Source organism: Equus asinus, chromosome 26 (genome assembly GCF_041296235.1).
Source record: "Equus asinus isolate D_3611 breed Donkey chromosome 26, EquAss-T2T_v2, whole genome shotgun sequence".
NCBI lineage: Eukaryota > Metazoa > Chordata > Mammalia > Perissodactyla > Equidae > Equus > Equus asinus.
In genome coordinates this window covers 33,226,170-33,242,142 of record NC_091815.1, presented here as the reverse complement: position 1 = coordinate 33,242,142, position 15,973 = coordinate 33,226,170, and the positions used below count along the sequence as shown (strand labels likewise).

The 15,973-nt window shown below is 52.7% G+C and overlaps 1 protein-coding gene across 8 annotated transcripts; it reads left to right on the top strand.

Annotated features, from left to right (window-relative positions):
- The first annotated feature begins 87 nt into the window (after positions 1 to 87).
- On the top strand, positions 88 to 14,562 carry BCAT2 (branched chain amino acid transaminase 2). Of its 8 annotated transcripts, XM_070498574.1 has the most exons (12): positions 101 to 167; positions 611 to 767; positions 4,371 to 4,445; positions 4,769 to 4,972; positions 9,529 to 9,639; positions 9,720 to 9,839; positions 9,935 to 10,098; positions 11,798 to 11,940; positions 12,105 to 12,190; positions 12,394 to 12,534; positions 12,607 to 12,681; positions 13,634 to 14,562. In XM_070498574.1, the coding sequence occupies exons 4-12, from the start codon at positions 4,790 to 4,792 to the stop codon at positions 13,670 to 13,672; spliced, it is 1,062 nt and encodes a 353-aa protein (XP_070354675.1). In that variant the 5' UTR covers positions 101 to 167; positions 611 to 767; positions 4,371 to 4,445; positions 4,769 to 4,789; the 3' UTR covers positions 13,673 to 14,562. The 8 variants fall into 8 exon arrangements, with proteins under 8 accessions (XP_014707736.1, XP_070354675.1, XP_070354676.1 ...); XM_014852250.3 differs by having other exon boundaries at positions 88 to 767; XM_070498575.1 differs by lacking the exons at positions 101 to 167; positions 611 to 767 and adding an exon at positions 589 to 610.
- The last annotated feature ends 1,411 nt before the right edge of the window (positions 14,563 to 15,973 follow it).

The window sequence follows — 15,973 nt, the reverse complement described above, 5'->3', positions numbered from 1 at the left end:
CAATCGCTGATTGGCCGAGTGGGAGGGGCGCGGTCAGTGGGCGCCGCACCCCCTTGGCCCCAGGCTAGGTGCTGGGGGAGGAGGGCTGGGGAAGAGGAAAGAAATCTGGGCGACGCCCTGAGCGGGAGGGATCGGAATTTGCCTGTGGCTGTTCGAGCTGGGGGACGGTGACCCGGGGACAGGGTTTGGGGGGCAAAACGTCCCAGGGTAGAATTACGGAGGCACAGTGGCCGAGGAACCGGCCTTTGAGGATTCAGCAGGAACACGATTTTGGTGTCACTTGGATGCGGGAGTGGAGGGAACTCTGACCACTGAAGATTTTGGGGGCCCCGTGACCGAGGAGTGCCAAATAGGGGGCACGGATGCGGGCTTTGAATTGCTAGAGATGAGAGGGATCCTGAGGGGCTGTAATTGGCTCCCTCTGCCTCGGGGGGTCCTGAAGTTGGGTTGTCACTCAGGAAGGGGCATAGCCAGGAAATTCTGCTCCCGGGGCTGTTCTTAGAGGCTCACTGATGAGGGGCGCTTGGGTATCGAAAGTTTTCGGGCCTCACGGAGGAAAGAGACTGCAAGGAGCCCTGGTGAACCGTGTGTGTTTTGATGTCTTAAACAGGTACAAAGAATAATACACATAAATCTTCTCGCTGGAAACAAAAACTACCTTTAAACAGGGTTTGACCGCAACCCCTTCATCCCCACCTGCCACCCTCTGAGGGGTCCTTTCTCATCTGTGCCTTCTTCCATGGGATCTGCGCCCGCCGACAAATCTAGTGAGCTTTTCTTTTTCTCTAAGGGATGGAGACGTGCGGAGGTTTCTGCCCCCGGCCTTTCCACTCTTTTACCTTGGGCTGCTTCTCCTCCTTAGCGCTTCATGACAGTATCCATTAAAATGCCTTTTTGGGGACCGCTGCACGGGCGCTCTCGCTCTGTATCACCGTGGCGGGAAAGGATCCTGGGTGGGGGGATGGGAAGAGGGTGGGTTTCCATTCCACCCCCCCCCCCACGCGGCACGGGCTCCAGCGCATGCGCTCTGCAGCAGAGCCCGGCCCCTGGCAGGCGCCTTATAATTGGGGAGGCCGGGCCCGCCTTGGGGGCCGGGCGGGCGGCCATCCCGCGGGAGGGGCTGTGAGCGGGGCGTGGCCGGGACGTCTTTCCTCGGGACCGCGTCCGGGGAGAGGACAGTTACCCGCCACGTCGACCATGGCAACAGCCTCTGTGGGTCAGGTGGGTTTGCGGCCCCGCGCCGAGGGCAGGGGAACCCCGCGGGAAGGCGCACTTCCGGGAGAACCACTCGTCCGGCTTGGAGCCGTTCCTCCGGCGCTCAGGTTCCGCTGTGGGGCGCCGAGGAGGAGGGGGCTCCCTGAAAAAGAGCACGAGGCTTGATGGGGGGAGGGGGAGGTAAATGGTGGGAAGGGGACGCGCATGGGAGGTATGAAGAGGGAAACATGGAGGAGGAGACTGTAACGGGAGAGGCACGTGACTGGGGTAGGGGGATGAAGAGTCAGCTTGTGGGGGAGCCAGGATCAGACCCCCAGGACCTCGAGGGGCGGGGCCAGGATGAAGGCACCGCGCTCAGCCTCAGGGCTGGACTGGGAATTGGACCCGAGACCATACTTTCTTGGAACTAAAGATTAAGGTAGATGTGGGAGATTGTGTTCCTAAAACCTCTTATCAGAAGCTGTGCACCCGGGGAGTTGGCAATCGAGGCAGCTTCTCATTATCAAAGGGACGGATGTTCCAGAGAGGGAGGGGGACAGTCCGTTCTTACTGATCGGATGTCAACCAGCAGTTTCCAGGAGTCTATGAATATAGACAAGGTTTCTCAGTGAGGAAAGAAACAGCAAGAACTCAAGGAAGGAAGTCTTTACTCTTGACAGCTGCAGCATAACCTTGGGAGAAGGGTTACTTGTTAACTTTGCACCTGACTTTATCTGGGACTCTTATCTGATGGATAACAGGCTCGATTTTTACTTTCTCGGAGTCCCGGTGACTGATGGTGACAGGCCTGGGCTGTGACTGGGTCAATCTGGCCTTTGATGGCGACACTCCTGGGCTGTGATGGGGCAGTCCTGGGCGGTGACAGGGACAGTCTGGGGGTTGTGATGTGGAGGGTCTTGGGCTGTCATAGGACAGTCCTGGTCTGTGATGGGAGAGTTCTGGGCTCCAATGGGACAGTTCTACATGTGACGGGATCTATCCTGGGCGGTGACAAGGACAGTTTGGGGCTGTGATACAGTCCCAGGCTGAGACAAGGGTGGCCCTCCACTGCGACGGGGACTCTTCTCAGGGCAGTCCTGACATGTAGAGGATAGTGCTAAGCTATCAGTGACAATCCTGGGCTTTAATGTGACACTCCTGGGCCGTGATGGGAGGACAGTCCTGAACTGTGGCGGCGGCAGTCCTGGGCTGTCGTGAGACACTGGACGAGGCTCCATCTTGTTACAGAGGCCTGCCCTGGCACTCCGCCTCACGCCTTCTCCATTTCTTAATTCAGCCCCAGTCCTTGTACATTCTTTGCCCCAAAGCCCATCTACCATCTGAGAGTCTCCTTTGGGCCCAATCCCTGTGGCTTGGGGTGTCAGATGGTGGGGCACCTTCTCTGAGCTGAGGCGAGACCCCTGTCCCTAGAGAAATATCCTGGAAGGGTGAAGGTAGCTTCTCCCAGTGTGACAGGGTCTCTAAGGCCAGTGCAGATTTATAAACGGGACACCGAGCCCAGCACCTTGTCTCTGCTTTGTGGGTGTGTTTTTCTGCCTCTGCTTTCTCTCCCTCCTGGGTATCTCTGTATCTAAGTCACACTGAGACAGTTTCTCTCCAGATGTTAGCATCGCTCTGTCTCTCCTAGTCTTTCTTCATTTCTCTGCATCTCCCTTTCAGTTTGTGCTCTGTCACCTGAAGTCTGGTTTTCGTCTTTCTCTCCTCTTCCCTTGTTCTCTCTCTCATGACTTCTCTTTATGCCCCCCTTCAGTGTTTTTTCTTGATTTCTCCAGGTTTTGCTTTGCCTGAGTTTCTCTCCCTTTGTCTCTTGTCTCAGTCTCTCTCTCTCTTTAAGATCATATCTGTTTTGACATCTCTTGGCCCTGATTTCTGTCTGTTAATGTTTGTGTTTTTATTGCTGCATGTCTGTCATTTTCACAATCATGGTCTTCCCTCTCATACTCTTTTATCCTTATCCATTCTGGCTCCCTCTGAGGGCCGCTCTCCCACCCAGATGCTGGCTGGCTTCTCGCGTGTGTCCATATTCTCTCCATACTGTGAGTGTCCTGTGCTGGACAGAAACCTGCCCACAGGTTTGGGCAGGCTACACATCGCCACCTAGAGGCCATACCAAGGACCTACACTCTGATCATCCCAGAAGCCCTTGGACCCCACACCATCCAGGGCCCCTCCTCAGACTTCACGGCTCAGACTTTAGGACTTTGCAGCCCTGCAGCCCCCCTCTCCCCATGACTCACCTACCGACCAGCGACTGCGGCCGTTCACGTCCATTCTCACTGATTGGTGTCAGCTCACCCAGCTCACAAGGCAGGAGCAGGCTAGGCTGTTCCGTCTCCCCCATCCTCATGAGCCAGCTGCCTTCCTGCCGGGCTGGAGAAAGAGGCACTGTGAGGGCAAAGAACACTGGGGAGAGGCCACCCTGCTGGACACAGCCAGAACTGCTCTCCCCTGCTCGCCTCGGCCAGGACCACAAGGGAAGTGTTCATCTGAGCAGTATCTGTTGACGACTTGGGTGGCCCCCAGGTCCATGTAGCTGCCCCTCAGCCCTGAGATCTGAACAAAATTGGAATCACTGATGTCCAAGGTGTAGGATTAGGAGCTTCAGGTAATCTGAGCCGAGTTGATCGAATACGCTGAAAGAATAAAGGCTTGGATTCCTGGGTCTGAGGGCGGAGGGGGCTGGGGGCTATTCCTGGGGAGCATGATCTCTACATAGGTCTCTTACTTTTCGAACTCTTGTCAGGATTTGGGTCCCCCAGGGACGGCTTCACTTACCTGCACACCTTCCCTCATCGTCTTTGGTCTGAGCTGCTCTCAGGGCTGGGGCCAAAGTTCCCCGGGGTGGGAGGTGCCTGCGTTTGACTTTGCCCCAACGTGGAGGAGGGAATGGGAGCTGATTCAACTCTTTCTAGGGATGGCCCTTGTAGGGGCATAAAGGGGACTTGGCCTCCTTCAGGATATCCTGCTGCTGCATGCTGATCAGGACAGGGAAAAGGTCTTGGCCAGGGCCACATGCCCTGTCTCGGATGTGCTGGACCTGGGACAGAGCAGGCCAGAGGGACCTCCTATGTGCAAGAGGTGGCAAAAGGGGTGCCAGGGCCCTCTTCTCTCTCTCCTGGCCTCACGACCTTTCTTACTTCTGACCCCACCCCCAGATTTGCGCCCGAAAACTTCTCCCTGTCACTTGGCTTCTGTGTGGTCCCAGAAGATATGCCTCGTCCGACTTCAAGGTGAAAGGAGGAGATATACTTTTGCATCTTAAGGAGGAGGGGCTGGGACTCCTCGGTTTGAGGGAGGAGAGGGCTGGGGGCTAGATTTGGGCATCTGCACAAGGTCCAGGGCCCAAAGGTGAAGGTGGGTGGCAATAGGGTAGCCTAATGGCCTGCCATTAGCTAGTGGGAGAGAAGTGAAACTGCATGTCCCAGAAGCCCATGGGGCTACAGGTCCCTCTACTCTCTAGGTCTTAGCTCCAGGGGTTCATGGGAGTTGTAGTTTTTCAGTTTAGAGGTTGTGGCTGGATTCTAGGACACCCCGTGTCCCTGTCTTTTCTCAGGCTGCAGATCTGCAGCTGGAAATGACGCAGGCGCCTCATCAGAAGCCTGACCTCAGCAAGCCCCTGGTGTTTGGGAAGATATTCACCGACCACATGCTGATGGTGGAATGGAAGGAGGAGAAAGGCTGGGGCCAGCCCCGAATCCAGCCCTTCCAGAACCTCATGCTGCACCCGGCCTGCTCCGGCCTTCACTACTCAATGCAGGTGGCATGGCAGCCGACCTCTCTCCCATTCCTCTCTACATCTCTTCCCTCCTGCTGTGTCTCTTGCTGGGGCCACCTTCCTGGGTTTGCGTTTTGTGTGTTTCCTCTTTCCATGCCTTCATCATGCATTTTCTGAGGCCTCCCGTGTTCCAGGCCCCGTGTTGGGTGATGCCAGTTTCCTTGAGATGAGCAGACCCAGTTTCTTCACTTAAAAACTCCATGTTTTGGCTCCAGCGCAGTGAGATCTGTGCTCTGATGGAGGCAGCTGAGTCACTGTGGGGGGCCAGAAGAGGAACCTAACGCAATCCTACCTCTAACTTGAAAGAAAGTGGGGTCTGTCCTGGCAAAGAGGGGAGCTTAGGGTGTTAGAGGGAGAGGGGCCAGCCAGTACAAAGGTAGTACAAGAAGAGCCCAGCATATTTTGGGGGAATTGTTGGATTGGAGTGTTGTGGGAGAGGCTGAGGATGTCATCAGGGCCACAGAGGAGCTGAGGGGCTAAGACCTTGTCAAGCGCAGTGGGAGCCGTGGAGGGCTCTGAGCAGGGGAGGTGCAGGGGCAGCTCTGGGTATAGTGAGACCCCTCTCAGGCCATGTGGAGGATGAGCTGGAGGCCTGGAGGTCAGGCTGGGGTGAAGGTCAAGAGAGAAGAGAATAGGCAGATGTGGGCCTGAGCTGGGGCTGGAGCCAAGGGATGGCCCAGAGGGGACGAGGCTGAGAGATTCAGGGACATGAGGGCTTTGGCAGGCTGGGCGAGAGAGGGCAAAGGAGGGCTGGTGAGGGTGCTCAGGGGTTTGGCCAGGGACCAGGTAGAGCATGGGACTGTCCCCAGATAGGGACTCAGGAGCGGATCGGCTTTGCCAGACTTGGTGAGGGGCCAGTGAGGAGAGAGACCCGGGAGGCATTTGGCTTACAACTTAAAGCTAAGGCTGGAAGCGGATTCTGCCTTAGGAAACTTTAGTTGGGACAAGGTTTAGGTAAACATATTGCAGCTCTGGTAGCTGCTTTGCCGTTTGACTAATTTTTGTCCCTGGGGCAGGGTTCTGTGACATTGGGTGTGTTTTGCTTTCTTTTTTTTTTTTCCCCAGAATTTTGATGAGTTTTTTTTTCTCACCTACTCTGGACATTTAACTAGAACCAGTCAACTTTGTGCAGAGGAGACACACCTTCGGTGGCAGTTAGATACTGACAGACAGTCGGGATTCTGTCCACAGATGCCCTCGGGAAGGTGGTTTGGGGAGACCACCATTTATTTACTTCTCCTTTCAGCCCAACACAGCAGCTTGTCGTCCAGCTGGGGACCCAGTACCTTTCCTTCAGTTGAGTGAGTGCACATGAAGAGGTTTGGAGGCCCTGGTGTACAAACATACTTTTTTGCCATCCCTCTCATCTAGGGAACTGAGGCCAGCCAAAGGCACGGGAAAGTCACGTCCCATGTCATCCTCACTCTGGGCCACGCGTGGAATGACAAGTGAACCACTTGTATTGTTATTTTTTATTATCATGGTAATAATACACATAGATAATAACACACATAACATAAAATATACTGTTTTAACCATTTTAAAGCCTATATTTCAGTATCGATTTAGCATATTCACAGTGTTGTGCAACCATCACCACAGTCTAGTTCCAGAACTTTGTCATCACCCCAAACAGAAACCCCATACCCATTAAGGAGTCGCGCCCCATGCCCCTTGCTCCAGCCCCTGACAACCATTAATCTACTTTATGTCCTTATCTCCCTGTATCTTTAAATTTTAAATCTTATCCAGGGTGGTTTTTTTTTTTTTACGTCAGTTTTTTTTTTTCAGTTTTTTTTTATTGAGTTATTGATAGGTTACAATCTTGTGAAATTTCAATTGTACATTAATGTTTGTCAGTCATGTTGTAGGTGCACCACTTCACCATCCAGGGTGTTTTTTAATTAAAAACATCTTTTTAAAAAATGAGTCATATAGTCACACAGTTCAAAATTCTAAATGTACAGAAGGGTATAGAACCCCCCAGTTTCCCAGCGACCTAGCTGCCCGCCCCCAGAGGCAGCGCCAATTACCCCTTCCCATGTCCGTCCAGAGTTCTGCTGTTTGGATATCAGCATTGATGTGTATAATTGGTCCACTCCATTCTTGCCACACAGAAAGTAGCATCCTGTCCACTCACTGTTTGGCATCTTGCTTTCTTCCTTGGAGATTCCTGAACAGCTCTTGAAGAACTTTTTCCTTCTTTTTTGCTGCTGCATAGTATTCCATCCTAACAATGCCTCATTTAGGTAATCCCCTATTCTTGGACACTTAGGTTGTTTCTATTCTTGTAGTACTATTATAAACAATGTTACAATAAACAATCTAGTAAACACATCACTTCCTTCAAGTGCAAGTGTATCTTTATCTCTTTTCAATTTCTGGAACCATGGGGTCAAAGGGTATGTGTGCTTTTAATTGTTATAGGCATTGCCATATCCATTGTTTCAGAAGTTGTATCTGTTTCCACACTCACCAGCAGAGCCTCTTTACCCCATATCTTGGACAACCCTTGTCAAACTTTTAGATCTTTCACAATCTCCTGAGTGGTTTTAAAGGTATCTCAAAGTGATTTTAATTTGCCTTCCCCCACCCACACACCCCAGTTATGAAGTTGACCATTTTTTCACAAGCATAAGAGCCATTACTATTTCCTTGCTGTGAACTGTCCATTTTCTTGGCTGTTTTTTCTATCAGGGTGGGTTTTTAAAAATTTATTTGTTGAAGTACTTTACATGTTAGATAAACCATTTGTGATAGGAGTTGAAAATCTCTCCCTAGTTTGTTTTATTCTTATGCAGTTGAATGTATCAATCTTTTCTTTTTTTGGCTCCTGTGGTTTCTCATATTTAGAATACCATAGCCAATTCAAGATATAGAACAGTTATCTTGTGTTTTCTTCTATAGCTTTTATGGTTTAATTTTTTTTTCATTTAAATATTTAATCCACCTGGAATTTTTTGTAGTGTGAAGTGTGAGGGAGGGATCCAATTTAATATCTTTTTTCTAGATGGATATTTGGTTGTTCTAAGACTATTTAATTGAATTAACCATGTTTCCCCCCATTGCTTTATAATCACTTTCTAGACTCTTCCATTGTTCATTCTGTTTACTCATATATCAGTGTCACGCTGTTTTAAGTACTGTAGGTTTATAATCTGTTTTACTATCTGATAAAGCTTCTTCCCCCTCACACCTCTTGCCCCTATTCTTTTAAATTTTTTTTTCGTTCTTAATTCATGCATTCAGTTATTCACTCATTCAACAAAAACCTACTTTGTGCCAAGCACTGCCCTGGACACAGGGGACCCTGGGGCACTTCCCATTTGTAGTGACGCCAACAGTGAAGAAGGAAAAAGGTAAGCATGGGGCAGAAATCAGGCTGCTTTGAGTTGTCCGGGGGTGAGGACGTAACACCGTGAAGGATGTAACATTAGGGCTGAGCCCTAAGAGGTGAATTGGAAGACATGAAGTAAAAGCAAGGAGGAGAGTTTCCTGGCAGAGGACCCACCAAGTGCAAAACCTGGGAGCAGGAAGTGGCCAACGGTGGGGACCCAGTGGGCATTGTTAGTATGGGAGGCTGAGGTGAGAGAGACCAGATCTTGTGGGGCCTCCAAGGCCAGGGGACACAACAGGGTGGGGTGGGGATCAAATTTTTTCCTTTTGTATTTTGAAAAAACTTTTTATTATGAGAAGTTTCAAACATAAAAGTAGAAGAATATAACATCCCCCCTCCCCCATCACCCTCCTCCATCGGTGAGCACCTACTGGGCACCATCTTGTTTCATGCAGACTTCCACTCTCTTCCCCTTTCTGTATGATTTTGAAGCAAATCCTGGATGTTGTATTATTTCATCCATAGCCATTTCAGTCTTCCTCTAAAACACAAGGACTCTTTTTAAAAACATCAATTCTGAGCCAGCCCTGATGGCCTAGTTGTTAAAGTTTGGTGTGCTCTGCTTCAACAGTCTGGGTACATTTCTGTCTCAGAACCACATCACCTTTCTGTCAGTAGCCATGCTGTGGTGGTGGCTCACATGGAAGAACTAGAAGGACTTACAACTAGGATATCCAACTATGTACTGGGGCTTTGGGGAGGAAAAAAAAAAGAGGAAGATTGGTAACAGATATTAGCTCAGGGTGAATCTTTCCCTGCAAAAAAAAAAAAAAAAAATCACTCCCACATAGTCATCGTTCCTGAGAAATAGTAGCAGTAACCTGGGAAGGGTTTAAACAGGGCATTCTCTCTGTACCTCTGTCTCTGGGTCTCTCCAGCTATCTGTCTTTGGGTCTCTCTGTTTGCTTTTTCTCGTCTCTGTCCTTTGCTTTCTCAGGTCTCTCTGGGTCTCTGTATCTGTCTCTCTTTCCTCTCTCTCTCTCCGTCTCTGTGCTCAGCATGTTAGTGTCTCCCCAGCTCCCTGTGTCTGCATCCTTCTGTGTCTGTATCCTCGTGTGTTAGTCTCTGTCTTGGTGTCTTTCATTGTCTCTCCATGACTGTCTGAGGTGGTCTCTGCCCCCCACCCACCTGTCCCCCACAGATCTTTGAAGGCATGAAGGCATTCAGAGGCAGTGACCAGCAGGTGCGCCTCTTCCGACCCTGGCTCAACATAGACCGGTTGCTGCGCTCGGCCCTGCGCCTCTGCCTGCCGGTGAGGGGCCCTGGCCAGCTTGGGGGGAGGAGGGCATGGGGTGGGGTGAGGGCCCCCTGACTCATCTGGATCCCACCCAGAGTTTTGATAAGGCCGAGTTGCTCGAGTGTATCCGCCGCCTGGTGGAAGTGGACAAGGACTGGGTTCCTGGCAGTGCTGGCACCAGCCTCTACGTGCGGCCTGTGTTCATCGGGAATGAGGTGGGCCTGCCTCCTGGGACTGGGCGTACAGTGGGGCTGGGGAACCAGACCCTGGTGGGGGGCCCGTGGTCCCTGATGCCCCCTGCCCATCGCAGCCCACTCTAGGTGTCAGCTGTCCCACACAAGCCCTGCTGTACGTCATTCTCTGCCCCGTGGGCTCATACTTCCCTGGAGGCATCATGAACCCTGTCTCCCTCCTGGCTGACCCGACATTCATCAGAGCCTGGGTGGGTGGGGTCGGCGACTACAAGCTGGGGGGGTAAGTAGTCCCTCCCCCACCCCCAAAAGTCTGGTGCACCCGACTCAGAGACACAGGGTGTAGTGCCTGCACTTTGGGGTGTGTCTTTGGATGTCTCCTGTCCTTCCCTTCCTGTTTCTCATGGCTGGGGACAGCTCTGCTCGCACACTGGGATGTGATGTCATTGGCAATGTGTGGGGGGACTTGCGGAGGGGGGGTCTGTGCTAACTGCTGTGGACAGATTGTCTCAGAGATGGGAAGGGGTTGGGTAGAGGTCAGTGGGGGAACCAGGATCGCCCCCCCCAAGCCTCCAGAAATGAATCTTTCCCCCAGGTGGCCTCCCCTGAACACGCAGGCTCTGCCGGTGCCCCCAGGCCCAGCTCCACAGTCCCCTGGGCCTCCAGCGCCCATCACCCTGTGTGTGGACTGTCTGAGTAACTCTCTGTCCCCAGGGCCCTTGGCTCCTGCAGTAGTAGGAAGGGGCAGTAGGAAGGGGCTCCTGCATGGTGATCAGGTGGGGTGGGGGGGTGTAAGGGTATGCTGGGATGGCAAGTGTGGCCCCAGCTGGTAGTTCATTCAGGTCCTTTCAACACACATCTTGTGATGTCTCCTGAGGGTCCAGCCCTTGTGCTGGGGATACAAATGAGTCAGATCCCGGCCCAGCCCTCCAGGGCCTCCCAGGCCTCCTAATATCTAGGGCAGCATGTGCTCTGATGGAGGTGACTGGGGCATTGGGAAAGTCTTCACGGAGGAGGTGGTGACACCTCAGCTGAGTGTGATGGGTAGAAAGGAGATGATTTCCTGGGTACAAAAGATGGTAAACAATTTCTAATCCTGGGGGCCACATGTGTGGGGACAGGCTGGGGGGGCAGAGTCACAGAAGTTGGCAGCAGGGGCCGGCCCCGTGGCCAAGTGGTTAAGTTCGAGCTCCGCTTCGGCAGCCCAGGGTTTTGCCAGTTCAGATCCTGGGTGTGGACATGGCACCGCTCATCAGGCCATGCTGAGGCGGCGTCCCACATGCCACAACTGGAAAGACCTATGACTAAAAAAATACATAACTATGTACTGGGGCGCTTTGGAGTGAAAAAGAAAAAATAAAATCTTAAAAAAAAAAAAAAGAAGTTGGCAGCAAAGAAAAATAAGTCTGGTTTTTGCAAAAGGCTTAACAAGTAGTCACTGACCAGGACAGGCCCTGAACACCAGACTGAGGGGCTTGGATCTTATCCCAAGGTGGTAGGGAGCCATGGGTGGCTTGTGACCAGGTGAAGGGTCGGCTCTGGGTGAGACAGTATTGAAAGGATGATACGGGAAGTCATCGAGGGGGCTTAATTTATTGGGGGAGCCCAGAGAAGGCCTGGAACCCAGCCTGAGGGTTGGAAACGGCTGTGAAAGGAGGCAACATCACAGGTGGTTTTGAAGGAAGGACACTTGGGGATTTGGTCAGTTGGGGAGTTGGGTAAGGAAGTGATCTCAGCAAAGCAAACAGTGATGCGCTTGTGATCTGGAGAGTGGGGAAAGGGGGGTGAGGGGAGACGGACAACCTAGAGCCGTGACCTCAAGCTACTGCCCAGGGATTCTGTCTCGGGGGCCCTGGGGAGTCATTGGAGGGCTGTGAGTTGGGGAGAGCAGGGTCAGCCCTGGTACTTAAAGACCCATCTAAGGCCACATTGGGGAAGGATGGGGGTCCCTTGCCCTGGTCATCCATGTTGCTCTCTACCAGGAATTATGCGCCCACAGTGTTTGTGCAACAGCAGGCAAAAAGGAAGGGCTGTGAACAGGTCCTCTGGCTGTATGGGCCTGACCACCAGCTCACTGAGGTGGGAACCATGAACATCTTCGTCTACTGGACCCACGAGGATGGGGGTGAGCCCACCCATGACCCAACCCAAGCCCTGGTGGAAGTGGGTGGTACCATAAATTTCTAGCAGACTGCAGGTCTCAGGGATTGGGGGTGGGGGCCTCCTCAGAGGATGGGAGGGTGTGCATGAGGGTGTGGGGTAACACCGGCTTCCCTACACCTGATCCAGTGCTGGAACTGGTGACGCCCCCATTGGACGGTGTCATCCTGCCTGGAGTGGTTAGACAGAGTCTGCTGGACCTGGCTCAGTCCTGGGTGAGGACGTGGTGTCTTCGGGCAGTGGGAGCGGTGGGATGCTGCTGTGTTGGGGGCCCAGAGCATCAGGGGGCTGGGGCACACTGGCATGTCTCTGCCCCCCTCTCTTTGGGTGTGTGTCTCCCTCGCTTGGCTCTCTGTCTTTCTCAGCATCCTTAGGGAGGGAGAGGCTGGACTCCTATGCTTCTGTCTCTGGCCTGCAGGGTGAGTTCCGCGTGGTAGAGCGGAAGATCACCATGAAAGAGGTGTTGCGGGCGCTGGAGGAAGGACGGGTCCGGGAAATCTTTGGCTCAGGCACCGCTTGCCAGGTCTGCCCTGTGCACCAAATCCTGTACGAAGGCAAGGTGAGGAGGGGCTGCCACTGGAGATGGGAAGAAGGGGGAGGAGGCCCGTCCTCACGGCATTGTCTTCCCCAGCACCTCCACATTCCCACCATGGAAAATGGGCCTGAGCTTATCCTCCGCTTCCAGGAGGAGCTGAAGGCGATTCAGGTGAGGTGCACTCGCTTGGAAATGGACTAGATGCTTGTTCCGCAGAGAAGTTCATGTCCCACGAGCCTTTGAACTGGGCGCCTTTATGGCCTAGAATCCCTCTTGGGGCTAAATGACCCTTTCCTGCGAGCCTCTGGACCCTTGGCTTCAGAAATCCCCTTCCCTGAACCTCAGCTGCCCCTGAGGATCCTTCCCGTGGGAGAAATCCCCTTCCCATGAGCCTCTGCAGCCCCCGAGTATCCTTCCCGTGGGAGAAACCCCCTTCCCACGAGTCTCTGCGGCCCCGAGTATCTTTCCAGTGGGAGAAATCCCTTACCGTGAGCCTCTGGTGCACATGTGTGTCTTCCCGGGATTGAAATCCCCTTCCCATGAGCCTCTGGGACTTTAAGCCAGCCTTCTGGCCACGATGTCCGTCCTGGTGGATACCCTAGAGCCCTGGGCTACCCCTTTGGCCTGAGTAATGTTCCTCTACAAGCCTCTGGACCTTGGCACCCTCTCTGCCCCAGGAATGTTTCCTCTCATAAGCCTCTGGAGGTATTTCCATTAGTCTGAGCTGAGATATCTCTCCTGAGAACTTCTGGGCTCCTTTTCTGCACTGGACCTAGAGCCATCTTTCCTCTTAGCTTCTATAAACTCCTGTGCAGCGGGTCCTAGAACCACACCTCTCTTGACTATCCGGGCTTTCTCAGCTGAAAACGATTTTTTTCCAAGAGCCTTTGGGGCCTAACAACAACTCGTCTTTGGAGAACTACATTTCCCTTCTTCCACTGCGCCGTGTTTGCTACGATTTCCCCCCCCACCCGTGATTGGTGCAGGATTCCGGGAAGTGGACTACATTTCCCATGAGGTCCTGGGGGTGCAACTCCACCAGCACTCAGCCTGGGACGCCCCAGGGCCTGCTGGGAGTTGCAGTATGGCGTCCCTCTCATGCCCGCCCTCTGTTGTTCTGCAGTATGGAACAGGAGCCCACGAGTGGATGTTCCCAGTGTGACGCAGCGGGCTGTGCCCGACCACTCCTCGGATCCACCGACGTGTCGCATCTAGTTTGCCTGACCCTCGCTTCCCTACCAATGACTCACCTGAAGTGCAATATAAAATAAAAGGATAGGGGCCCGGACGCCTTGGTCTCTGGCGTCCCCCCGTGGTCTCTACACTCCCAAAGCCTTAAGGGCCTGACCCAAGCGTCTGGGCCCCTAGTCCCATCTCTCAGGCCTCGAGAATCTGGACTCCCGGCTGCTCCGTGTTGTGGGGTCAAGGATGCACTTAGCCCCCGACTCCGCATCTTTCCGTTCTCAAGCCGGATCTCCCGGTGCTGCCGTTGATACATATTTTTTTCCTCCTCTTGCTGTGATTTTGAAATACAATGCCAAAGAACAAGATGGTAGCTGTCATTTCCAATGATGCAAGTCAGGGACTCTAGGATTTTAACCAGGAATCGCGGTCCTCAGCCTGTTTCATTTTCAAGGACCCAGCGGTCCGAGCCCCGAATGTCCTGGCAGTTTCTCTGATGTGAGAGGTTTTTCGACTTTATCACAAACTGAGTTTACCATCTTCCCCTGCTAATCAGCGCCTCCCCCACGTCCCCATCTTGGGGACAGCCGACCATACATCCAGTCACTAGGCCAGACCCCTTGGTACTGTACCCCTTCCCCATCAGTCCCCAAGCCCTGTCACTCTGCCCTGTCTGTCTCTTCCTCTCTGTCTCTTGGGCCCTGTGTTGGCTCAGACCTTGTCTTCTCCTGCCTAGGTCTTTGTCCCAGCCTCCTCTCTGGCCTCAATTTTGGCCACCAAGTGACACCGGTAAACAGATAGTCATTACTGATTAGATGGCTAGTAATTCAAATATTTCTTTTACAATTATTAATTATAGCTTTTAGTTGTTGCGCCCCGCCCCCCCCCCCCCCCCCCCCCCCCCCCCCCCCGCCACCACCACCACGTTAGCTGTGCTGCTTAGGCAATATATTATCCATCTCCCACTAGGTTCCTATAGATAACAGCTCCCTGGTGCCTGGGGCACCGTGGTAATGGACGTTTGAGCTGTTTTCCAGGAATTAGGACCCCTTGTCCAGTTCACACAGGTTGAGTGCACCAACCCATCAACTGGGCCCACGCAGATGCCTGATAAGTGACCTTTTTTGACGTCACGAGGCTGAAAACTCCACCCTCCGATCATGCTAAGACCACTATTTTGAGAACATTCATCCTCTGAAGAGCCATGAACCTTGACTACGCTTGTGCAGATCAATTATCTCACCTCTTCTCACCTCCAATTATCTATCCCCACACTTCAGACCGCCTTGCCCTCCTACCCCATAAATATCCCTGAGTCCCCATTTTTGGGAAGGCGGATTTGAGACTTATTCTCTCACCTCTTCACTTGGCTGCCTTGTGAATAAATTCTCTGTCTGCTGTAATCTTGTTTCGGCAATTTGCTTTCTGGGCGATGGGCAAAAACGAATGGGGTTCAGTAACAAAAGGGGTCTTTCTACACCCAGAGCTACCCCTGCTCATTCTTCCGGGGCTTCCCAGCCCCCCAGACAATGCTGCTGATCGTGGGCCCTGGTGGGTGTGGAGTGAGGCTGGACCCTTGATGGAGGGGGTGAACATCAAGAAGTCTGTAAAACGTAGTCCCTGTTACCTTTGTGATTCTTTGTATCCTATTTTTGGCCCTTTCACACACACTTGAATAATGGTACGTGGAGGTGTAGAAAGAGCCGGGCACTAGGACCAGGACATGAGGACCAGGCATATCCAGTTGTAGAGCTGGAGTCAAATTTGTCTCTGTTATCAGCTTAACCTGTCACGTTACCTCTGATCCAGTTGGAGGGAGAATGTGGGACTACTGGGCAGACTCCGTCTGTGGCCCATCCAGCAGCCATTGGCTTTAGGACTAGAATTCTGATTTGTTGCGGCAGCAGCAAACCATTGTCACACCTCATTCCTTTTAATCAAGAATTGCTCAAGGGATGGTCATGGGCCAAGGGGACACAAAGAGAAATTTGCCTGGAGCCCTCTGGGAAACCTCTTCATGTGATGAAAGAATCCAGGAGAGGTATGTCTTCTTTTCTTCCCATTTCAAAAGGGTTCAAGATGGGCCCGCCCCACGGCCAAGTGGTTAAGTTCATGTGCTCCGCTTCTGTGGCCTAGGATTTCGCTGGTTCAGATCCTGGGTGTGGACATGGCACCGCTCATCAGGCCACACTGAGGTAGCATCCCACATGCCACAACTAGAAGGACCCACAACTAAAAACAATATACAATTATGTACTGGGGGGCTTTGGAAAGAAAAAGG

Excerpts from the sequence above, each read along its gene's own strand:
- BCAT2 (XM_014852248.3), top strand. The coding sequence starts at position 1,021 with ATGCGCTCTGCAGCAGAGCCCGGCCCCTGGCAGGCGCCTTATAATTGG. Across the intron at positions 11,941-12,104 it reads CTGGACCCACGAGGATGGGG|TGCTGGAACTGGTGACGCCC; the intron begins GTGAGCCCACCC and ends CACCTGATCCAG. Across the intron at positions 12,682-13,633 it reads AGGAGCTGAAGGCGATTCAG|TATGGAACAGGAGCCCACGA; the intron begins GTGAGGTGCACT and ends GTTGTTCTGCAG.